At 34.8% G+C, this 11,720-nt stretch overlaps 1 protein-coding gene and 1 long non-coding RNA gene across 2 annotated transcripts; one reads left to right on the plus strand and one right to left on the minus strand.

Annotated features, from left to right (window-relative positions):
• Nucleotides 1-203: 203 nt before the first annotated feature.
• Nucleotides 204-2,156, minus strand: LOC106315754 (APO protein 3, mitochondrial-like). Its single transcript, XM_013753572.1, has 2 exons — nt 1,649-2,156; nt 204-1,067 (listed from the first exon to the last, which is right to left on the minus strand). The coding sequence occupies exons 1-2, from the start codon at nt 2,041-2,043 to the stop codon at nt 242-244; spliced, it is 1,221 nt and encodes a 406-aa protein (XP_013609026.1). The 5' UTR covers nt 2,044-2,156; the 3' UTR covers nt 204-241.
• Nucleotides 2,157-7,077: 4,921 nt separating this feature from the next.
• On the plus strand, nt 7,078-7,989 carry LOC106317094. The gene is made up of 2 exons (XR_001265052.1): nt 7,078-7,366; nt 7,499-7,989. It is a non-coding gene; the product is annotated as an uncharacterized LOC106317094 (long non-coding RNA).
• Nucleotides 7,990-11,720: the final 3,731 nt, after the last annotated feature.

The raw sequence follows: 11,720 nt of genomic DNA on the forward strand, positions 1-11,720 counted from the left end.
TGAACGGAAGAAGAGATCTCCTATAACTTTTTATGAAGTTACATAACATTTTTGCCTGAATGGTACAAAACCTCAACGGGGATGTTGAAATTGCATTAACCTCAAAACTATTGAGAAGCTGCCAAGTGAGATCACAGCTGCACGGAGCAGAAGAACCAAACATGTTACGATGTTTCCTAATGTATATGAGCTTTCGTTTATTCATATCAATTGTTTCTTGATGCTGAATCACCTTGAAAAGTCACGCGACTAGATCGACTTCATCACGTTGGGGGTAAACCACATCGAGCCTCATCATACTCTTGTACTGGTCAGGCACTGGTGCACCACCTTGCACACACAATTCCACAACCGCAGGAGCTTTCCCATAAAACCTCTGCAAGCTATTGTCAAGAGCAGAAGCATCTGGATCCCGAACATGCCACACATAGTTTGGACCGACCACATCGTCAATAGTCGCTTCTTGCCACGCGTGCATTCCGTCTCGCATCTGATGCTTTGTCGCTTTACACATCTTCACTTTGTGTCCCTTGGGACCCACTTGAATCTCTGGACAGTAACCACAAGTCCAGACTTTGTATCTCCCCATCAGTTCCTTGACCCCTGTGACCATTTCAAACCATGAGTCCATTGTCTCAACGCTTAACTCCTTCAAGCTCTTCTTCTCTGCAGTGTAATGATCATCTTCTTGTAAAGGTGTAGCTGTAGTAGTAGTGGTAACTGCAGTTTCTGAGTTCCCGTTGTTGACTTCTTCGAAATCTACGACCCGTCCTTCGATGCTGTAAACGGGTTTGGATCTTCGCTTCGCTGGGAACTTCTCGAGGTCTACGCCTGCCTGTATGCATAACTCAAGAACCGCAGAGATCTTAGGGACGGTGAACCTCTCGCCGTGGATGACTCTCGGTTTGACAGCACGGTCGTAGAGGTGAAAACATTTTGGGAACAAGACGACGTCGCTAGCTCTTCCTTTTTTCCATACATGAGTCGCGCTTCTTGAACCGCTTCCGGGGCCTGTGCAAGTCCTGATTCCGTGACCTTCCTTGCCAATGTGAACCTCAGAGCAGAATCTGAGAACAAAGAACCCTCTTTACTCCGGAATTTAAACTCTAAAACTAGATAAAACCGACTAAAGTCGCTGTTTTTCAGAAAATAAAACTAAAGTCTGTGATTTCATTTTAAACAAACACATTACTATAACACAAAACATGCAAATGCAACAAATGTATTGAGGCTAACTCTGTTGTCTCAGCTCAAAAACAAGAATACCACATCACACCGATACAAGAACTATATATTACAGTCTCATATAGATACATAACCTAAAGATCCATTCATGATCTCGTGAATCAGAGAGACTCATCACGCCTCTCCCACAACTCTCGCCTCTCTTATTCATATACTTACCAAGACCTCTAATAGAAGACACTCTGTGTGAAACAGAGACTTCTCTGACTACCTATCAGCTGACTCGGTTGTTTCAGCTCAAGAATCAAAATGTAATCTGTTCCAATCGAGTAAACCACAAACTAATCACAGCTCCAAGTTCTTTCTTCAAGGATCAAATTGAGCAATAGACTATATGAATCCCACAATCTAAGCTAAAACTGATTGCAATCTCTCATTAGATGATTCAGATTAGTATAGTAACCTGCAGCGATGAAAAGAGACATGGTGATGGATGATTGCAGAGAGCCCGGAGAGTAACGAGGCGCGGCAACGGTGAACTCTGCGAGCCACGTGGACGAGCTCCGGCACGAGCAAACCGTTATCCGGCGGATCTCCAAGTACTCGACAGGGCTGCGATTTTCTGAGCTCTTTCTCCTCCTTGGCGCGACGAATCAGCTCCTTCATCGGAGTGGGATAAGGCTTCCTCTCCGATTTATCCTTCCGAGGCTTGGGCACGTCGGCGTAGAGAGGATCGTCGTCGGTGGCTTTTGAGTAGGGGAAGTCGAGATTGGTTAGGGGTTTGATGGAAGAAGATGAGAAGCGCGTTTTGCTGATTACGGAGAGTGAGATTTGCGTGATCCGCTTTCTTCTCTGCATGTTTCTACTATAGTTTTCTCAAACGGATACAAAATGCATACAAGGTGTTCGATGAAATTCCCCCAATGCTTGATTTAGGAGCATGAGCATTTGGTCTTTTATTTCTTTTGTTCTAGTTGCTCGGGTATACAGACATTAAGAACTAGGCATGCCGGGTTGGGATGGTAGTGTTTAGCTACAAAAAATTTGGTTTGGTTTAGTATTCGGGTAGTTCAGTTTTTAAAAAATTTAGCGAAACTAACTGAAGTTTTTTGGTTTCGATTATATTTCGGTTAAAATTTTGAATAAAATTGGCTAAATTCGGTTAGTTTAGTTAATTTGATTCAAAGTTTGGTTGCTTTGGTTAGTTCGGTTCAAAATTTTAAGTAGTTTGGTTAGTTTGATTCGGAATTTTGGTCAGTTCGTTTTGAAATTTGGTTAACAAAATATAGAAAACATTTTTATTATTGTTATATTTTTGCGTTACATATATAGTGAAAACGTGACATTGGTCGATAATTGGAGAAAGATTTGATTAACCAGTTAAATGTTCTATCGGAGACCAAATTATATTGGATCTACTATATATATTCAATATCCCCATCTTTTGTTGGGCTTTTGAGCCCGAACACTTACGGTCACGTAACAACCATTTAATCAGCAAAATGTCTATCAAGATTGTTTAGAGTTTTAGATAATTGGCAAGGTTCGTTTTGCATTTTCGGGACCGGGAGATTCATTCCACGTGATTTACGATTTTTCAGAAAAAGAGTTGAAATGTTATTAAAATGTTATTTTAAACGAACTGCTACGTTACTATTTATCGAATTTTTTTTTGACAAGGATATCGAAGAGACATTGAATTAAATAATATTGTGTGGGTCTGAAGAAATTCATATGGAGAGGTTATGATGAAGATCCCCACTAGAGTGTGAAGTTTCAAATGATGCATGAATGTTTACCCAGATACATAGTGTGTGAAATGCATGGTTTGACCACGTTTCTTTCTTATTTTGTTTTTACGAGTATAGGTAAACATAAACTCATACTAATAATAACAACAAATCATTTGTTTAGAATTATAAAACGTGTGTTCTGGTTAATTCCACAACATGTGAAATTATGCTAAGGCCAGGATTTCGAGTTTTTTTTGCATGATAAGGATTTCGAGTTTCAAATTTAAACTTAAATCATTAATGGTTTGTTTCACTCAGATCATTTGGATTAAATGACACCTTGAACGTCTTTGATCATTAAAATGGTAAATACAGTATAGTGTTAATTAATCATGGACAAAGCGATACGCTATCGATGAAACTTGCATTCTAAATCTTTATATATGACTAGTATTGATCCCATGCTAGGCATGGGAGTACTTGTTTGCTTACAAATAAAACTATTTTTTTTTAAAGCCAAACTTCAGTTATATACATTTTAATCATATATAACTAAACTTACATGTATAATTTAGCTTGATTTATCTGGAGATTTGTATACATATTAACACAGATAATTAATTAACCATAAACATATAAGAAAAGATATATTAGATTCGGTTAAAAAAAAATTACATCGATCTTAAATAGCTTGTTGAATATAATTATTACTTTGAAGCTTTTTGTTTTACCTATTGATGTATTTTTTTTAATACTTTTCATAACTTTTAATATGCAAGTTATGGTTCTTTAGCCTTTACAAAAATAATATTACAAACCCAATGCAAACAGTAAACTTGGTGGAAGCGTATTTACCTTATAACCAAAGCTTTTCTTCTGATTCTACCATGTTTGTTTTCTATCTTCCTTATTTTTTGTTGTTGTCCGCATCTCTTTGTTTTGATCAGATCTCCAGCAATGCAAATCTACCATATCTGTTATTTCTCAAACCTTCTAAGCCATAAACCTGTTTTCATGAAGCTATGTAGTGCTTACCTGTTTTGATGACTATGTAGTGCTTCACATAAACCAACCAAACTGCACAAAAGAGGGGAAATATAGGTGGATGGCATCTGTTTATTTAGATATCAAACTCAGCACTAACTTTTTTATTCTGTTTTGATCGATTGAGAGTTTTTCAGATGTTTGTTTCAAGATCTCATAAATATGGAAGTATAGAAGAATAGATTATGGACAGAAAAAAAATCGTGGGCTTGTGGAATATATCTAGAAACCGTTAAATGGTTATTTTTAAATAATATTATCTATTTTAATTAACTTTTTAGTTTTGTAAATACTTATGATGTGGCAGGATTTATGATTGTGATTTGTTTTTTCTTTTAAATTTTTTTTACTTTTTATTTTGTAAATTTTTTTCTACATGTTACTATTTAATTCGCTAAACGACTTGCGCTTTAGTATATAAATGATAAAGTCATAAAGTAATCATAGTTGTTGTATAGTCTAGTTTGGAGTATAATTGTATTTTAATTGTAACTCGAGTTCAAGTTTATGGCGACTATTTAAATAACAATAAGCCGACAACATTGAAGCACTGTCGGTGGGGAAGAGTCCGTATTTACACTATGATTGTTACAGATAGTTAAGAAAATTATTCTTGTCGTATTTTTTTATAATTTGACCCGATCAAATACATATGATTGATATATTTAATCAAAAGGCTGATGGATGACGACGGTTAGAGATAATGAAATAAGTTATTACTAATTGACTTGTTAGTGTGGAAGTTATCTTCTCTGGTGGAGCCATCGGATTAATTTAACACTGAAGATAATCTATATTTTAATTTATCCTATATATGATTTTAAGTCCATTTGACGTACATGGTCGGCTAAAGTTATGTGTTTTGTCTGTCTTTATGTGGAAATTTCCGAGTCTTTCGAAAAAAAAACATATATAATGGTATTGGTATTATGTTTGAATCGCATAATTCTATGTTTTATCTGCGGTCAAGATCACAAATTAAATTTACAATGTATTTATACTAACTTATAAACAAAAGGGTAAAATGGTAAAATGAATGTTTCGGACCACGGCCGCGACCACCCGTTGCATGCGATCAAAGCCTACGAAATCAGCCCACAAGCCGCGACCTCCACATGTCGCGATCATCACTCGCAAAACGCCTTGTCGTTTTCGTCGACGTCTCGCCACGACCATTCCCTGCCCGCGAACACTGCCTGGTGACAAGTATTAAATAAATTAACAAAAATAACACTATGCTTTTACATTGACTACAATCAAAAGATAGCACTATACTTTATTTCCTTAACATTCTAGAAAATCATTTTACATAAACAATTAAACTAACGGCAATCCGTTGCAAACGATAATACATGTGATTAAAGATGCAGGTAGGTAGGGTGCTTTATATGGCTGGACCGTTTTAAAGTCAGCGTTACGTTTTTTCTTCCAGCTTTAATATATGATACTCACTTTTTCTTCGATAAAGATAAAAATGACATTAACAAAAATTAAAACACAATAATTACAATTAGTCGAAGAAGGTAATAATATAGTAGAGGATAATCCTCTAATGTAATATAAGAGAAACGTTAAATATGACGTCGTCATCTGCAGTAAGGCCTTGACCCTCGCCTAAACGACTCTCACGCAAAGATGAACTGAACTCAATAGGGGGCAAGTTTAAAAAGGGAAGAAAAAACAAGGAAAACGAGTAATTCTGTCTGGCCGACCTGTGAGAACCACTTGCGTTTGAAAGGGGTCTGCTCTCACGACGTGGCGTATGATCGATAGTGTAATACCCCGATCCATCGATGTCAGTGGATTCTAAGAGCATTTCCAACCTCGCTACAAAATAGAGTGAATTATGCAGTTGTGAACAAACAAAAAATTTATTACTCCATATATGCAGAATGGTTTTTTTGTTTGTTCACAACTGCATAATCCACTCAATTTTGCAGTAAATTTTGCGGACGGTTGAAAGTTAAAACATTAATTTCGAAAAATTCTAAAGATTTGTTTACTATATTTTCACCCATATCATATCTTTCAATTTTGTTTTCAATGGTGTGATATCGTAGATCATTTTTCAATAAATTATTTAATATTTCAGTATTTCAACTCAAATATGAATCTTTACAATTATATGCATAAGTGACTAAAAATAATCATATTTTGATGATATATTTAATTTAATCTTCTAAATTTTCTAACATACCCTACCCATCCGATTTAAATCAACGTGAGATTAAATAGATGGCTCGAATCTGCCAATCAGATTTTGAGTATTTTTGTAACCTATGACTATTACCATTACTGAGTTATCTACCTTAATTAAAGTAAATTGAATATGCTTAGAGTTCGGAATTCGTACCATCCGTGTGACACGCGTTGAAGACGAGAAAGAGCGAGATGAAGATGAAAAAGATCATATTTTTCGCGAATTGAAAAACAAAAATCCTAAGTTGTTAAGTTTTACATCTTTTAATGTTTCCTGATTAAATTTTATTTAAATCAGAACACTTAAGAGCTTAAATGATTTTTATATGTTCCAATCAAAATTAAAAAAAAAAACGTTCCATTTTCAAGACTGTTTATTAAAAAATTATAGAGATAGTTTATAAATTAGTTAATCAACGTATATTAATAATTTGGAATTAGCAGAGAAAGTTAGGGACGGTCCGTAGGTTAGGGTTCAAAGAGGGGAGAGATCAGGAGAGAGGAAGCATGAGAGAGTGACCCATTATTGATTTTTTGCTCCTTAATCTGGCAACACGTATAGGTCCCATGTGTAACTTCGATTATTTAAATAAATAAATAAATACGCACAACGAAACACAGCCTACCATTAATTAAGTTATCTTGTATCACAAAATTATATGCTCCCCTCCCCTTTACTATGCAAATTCAACAACCACTCTGTTTGTTTTAAAACTAATCAAGAAACATTTACGCTATAAGTCACATTTGCACTTATTAATATCACTATAGGTCATTTATACTGCACAAACACTTTCTTTTAACTTTTTTTTTTCATTAGATTTAGTAACTAGAACCGAACCATATTATAATTAGTGGACTTCTTCTTTGTTGTCTTCTTCTCTTAAAAAACAAATCTAGATGTGGTCTCTATCTCTTTTCTTCCTTGTTATATTTTTCTCTACCGTCTCTGCGTAAAATTATCTGTGTCTCCTTTCTCACACACACAACTTCTTTACCTCTCCCCTCTTTATTACAGATTTATTCATATTCAGATCCTAACACAGATCCTAACAGCTCAACCAACAAAGCTCCATTAAACTCAGCAAAGATGCTCTCTTCCTATTTGCATCTGCCGCCGGCCTAAAAATTATGTATTGCTCTTAAAATCGACTGTGGATTTCATCTTCAAATGTTTGGATCTAGATCGTTGCAACAACAATCTGGTTCCTTTCTTACCCATCTCGTTTTATTTTGTTCCTGAGTTAGTTTCAACTTCATTTTGATATTGATTTTGATTTGCATCACCAAAACTCTTGTTTCTTGGTTCTAAAACTTGGCTTGGTCGTATCTTGCAGCAAAGCTATCGTCTTGTTTGAGGGATTATGACCAACTGTTCTAAAACTTTGCTCAGTAGGTATATGAGGTTGGACTTTCTATTTGTTCCATTGATCCTTCTCATAAGTTCATTTGGTCTAATGAATATGGAGTTTGGGTTGATGAGTTTGAAGCCAAGGATGCAAACTCCACTGTGGTTTGCAGTGTGCAAGTGGATATCGATCACATGTTGTACACGTGGATATAATAATCTAACTGTACATGTGGATAATAATACAATATGTGTACACCACATAATACAGTATGTGTACACTTGATAGTTCTTACATGTTCTTGTGTACTAAAAATTTGAACTACAATCAATCTAGATATCATAATAGATATAACACTTATGTACATCTACTCCAAAAACTTTCATTTATCCAAAGTACATATATGTACATGTTCTTGTGTACTAAAAAATATGTGGACATCGTTTCGTGTACACGTGGATAACGTTACACGTCGATCATTGGAGGAACTTTCTTCTGCTCTTCTTTGGTTAAGGCTATGTCTTTGCAGTTGTAGCTGCAATGCAACAATATATCAAATGTTTATAGGTTTATTTTGGTGATTTCTGCTTTCTTGGAATATATGGTGTTCCCACTGACTATATGTAAGTGTGCCATTTTTTCGTTTTTCACTTTGTGGTTATTTTAAAAAATGTTGTTTGAAAGTAATAACCAAGTTTAATTTAAACATAAGGTGTACATGAGAATATGTACTTGTGGATATGTTCTACCAGTGTACATGTGGATTATATTTATATGTAAGTGTGCCATTTTTCTTTTTTTCACTTTTTGGTTATCTTAAAAAATGTTGTTTGAAAGTAATAACCTAGTTTAATTCAAACAGAATGTGTACATGTGGATATGTTCTTGGAGTGTACATGTGGATACTATTACATCAATTATGAGGAGGACTGGGATGAGCAATCAAAAGGGTTAATCTAATAGATATATGCACAACTAAAAAGTTATATAAAATATGAAGGACCAAAGTTGCAAAAAAAAGTGGCCATTGATGTTCGAGCTTCTCGAAACAGTGGTGCGATGAAGAGACAAGGTGATGACGTCGGGAAAGTTGTAGAACCCAGCAGAGGAGATGACGAAGAAAACTACGACAGACTTGGGGCTTTGACGGCGTTAGAGATGACGGGACGAAAACGCTAGAGATGACGAGACGAAAACGCTAGAGATGAGTTGCAGAGCACAAATCAAGGCGGATAAGGAAGAGTTGCGGTGGAGAAAAGTTTGGATTTGAGTGGTTCGTGTATCCACTTATTTCAAGATTCAAAATTGAATCTTATTTCGAGATTCAAAAATTTTCATATGTTGTTCATTAAAGTGGCTTTTCTGCAGTCGAGAGAGAGAAAACAAATGATTAAGATTAAAAATGGTGGGACCACTTTAGTTAGAAGAATGAAATTAATTGCTAATACCCGCGGATCGTTTTTTTTTTAGTTAAAATTTCGATCCACTCAACCCGCAAAGAAATAAACTAATACCAGCACCCGCTCCGTTTTATTTTGCGGGTAACCCGCGGGACCCGCAGGTTATATTTTTAATTAAAAATAATAATTATTTAATTAGTTTTTCTATAAAATAATATATTTATAAGTAATTTTTTATATTATTTTTTAAAATTTAATTATTTTTTAAAAATTTAATTATTTTTTTAAAAAATAACTATTTTTTAAAAAAATAACTATTTTTAAAAAAATAATTATTTTTTAAAAAATTAATTATTTTTCTATAAAAAATCGTATTTTCAAAAAAAAAGATTTTTTTTTTAATTTTATTTTGCGGGTTGGCGGGTATCCGCAAATCAAAATCCACAAACCCGCATCCGCCCCGCATAAAATAGTCTTAACCCGCACCCGCACCCGCGACTTGATTTTTTCAAAACGCTCTACCCGCACCCGCCCCGCGGCGGGTCAAATAGGACGGGCCCCGCGGACTTTGATTTAAATTTCCAGGCCTACTCAGTAGCAACAAGATGGAAAGTGACCTATAATGGAAATAACTCACTAATCAATCATGTGCAAAGGATTAAAGGTAAACCCGATAACATCTTGTCATGGGTTGGTAATGACAGATTAACAGTGTTATGGAATGATTCCTTTTCTTTTTGCCAGCAAATAATTCAATTAAATATTTTCTGTTGCAATGGGTTTCTACAGTAGAAAGTGACATGATATTTTTTAAAAACTTTGATGTTATTCTACCGCATACGGAAACTCAAATTATGCCGTATAATTTTGACAATTGAGGAATACAGTTTGACATAATCATAGATACCAACTTTTGGGGGGGGTTAAATGTCAAAGACAACAACAAAACATAGCACATTTTGCTCGTTTTCCATCAACCCTATTTCTCCAACTTGCATCATGGATTTACCCCAAAAAAAAAAAAAACTAGCATCATGGACCGATCATCAAGAACATATGAACAAAAAACAAATAAAAAATAGATGGTTACATGGATTTACTTTACTCAATCAGTGTCAGAAATTGACAATAAAGGAAACATTCACGTGTATGTCTGAGCATGTACCACTATTACAACCATCTCGATAGTTGCTAAATCAGGTAATATAAACTACAAAGAATTTTAATATTATTTGTATTTTTAACTTCGAATTTACGTGTTACTCATCTTTTAACCAGTTTTGATAACGTACCATTTTCTTTTCTCAGCCTCTGTATTTAATATAGCACTAATAGTTTCAATTGTAGGTCTATCTATCACATTGTATACATCCAGGTAATGTTCCAAAATTTTATACAAAATACATAGTTTATTTTAGGAAAATAGTTATACATGACGTTAAAATATGTGATTTTTTTCTTTTAATTGGAAGAGGTGAATTAGCTTTTTATACCCTTTGTTAATGGTATCGAAATGGTGATGTACGGTTAGAGCATCGTTATTGCCGAGTCCTTAATAATTGGTCCTTAAACTTTTTTTTATCCAATTTAAAAAAAAAAAAAATTTAAAAACGAATCAATCGCGGACCGCCACGTTTCAGTGGGACCCGCAAACAGTATAGGGACCAAACCAAAATGTCTCTTAGTTAGGGACTTTCTCCCTCAGGTGTTTTTGTGGCCCCCCTCCTCTTAAAGACCAAACTAAGGACATCATTATTGGGAGTCCCTTAAAGCATCTCTTAAAGGAGGGGGTGAGAACCGAGGAAGAAAGAGAAGAGAAAAACCTCTAATTAAGGGTTGTCACTTACTCTCCAACGACTAGAAAAAAAAAAACAAAACAAGAGACTCTCTTACTCTCTCTCTTCATCCCACCAATAATAATGCTCTAAGGACTGCAATAATGTTGTCCTTAAGACTCCGTACTTAATTAAGATAATAAATACATGGCGTCTTGAACATAGAATAGTAAAATATTGACTATATCTAAAAATTTAGGATATATATATATATATATATATATATCTTTTTTTAAAAAAATGTTTACTAAATTATTTACATAGACTCAAAAATTTAGGACGACCATAAATAAATTTATATGCATAAATAGATTAGAGAAAAGAAAATGATTTTCCTTTTGCTGGACAAAGATTCCTACTCTTGTTGCGTTCAGACCACACATCTACCAAGTGCCATACGAACACGTGATTTTTCTCCTTCCAAATTTTCGTCCGTGTCTGTTTATCATATCGTTTTCTCCACATACTGCCTGTAATACATGTACAAAAGAAACGCTGTTTTGATTTCATATTTATCCTGGTTATTATTATCATATATTTTCGGCCTTATATATATAATCAATCTTTGATCAATTCTAATCATGATTCATGCTTCACGTGATGCTAACAAATAAACAGAGATTCCTACCAAAAAAAAAAAACAAATAAACAGAGATAGTTTATACACTACAAGAAAACACATCGAATTCCGACGGAGGTTCCGACGGACACCAAGGTCGTCGGACATTTGTGACGGAATACTGACAAATGTCCGACCAAATCCAAAAAAAATAAGTCGTCGGAATTCCGTCGGCCATTTCCGACGGAATTCCGACGAAATATGGTCCGTCGGAATTTTCCGACGCCTTTTCGACGACATTCCGATAAAAAATGTAACCGTTGTAGTCGTCGGAAGTTCGTCGGTATATTCCGACGAAATTCCGACGACATTCCGATTAACAGCAAAGTCGTCGGAATTCCATCGGTATTTTCCGA

This window comes from Brassica oleracea, chromosome C9 (genome assembly GCF_000695525.1).
Source record: "Brassica oleracea var. oleracea cultivar TO1000 chromosome C9, BOL, whole genome shotgun sequence".
Taxonomy (NCBI): domain Eukaryota; kingdom Viridiplantae; phylum Streptophyta; class Magnoliopsida; order Brassicales; family Brassicaceae; genus Brassica; species Brassica oleracea.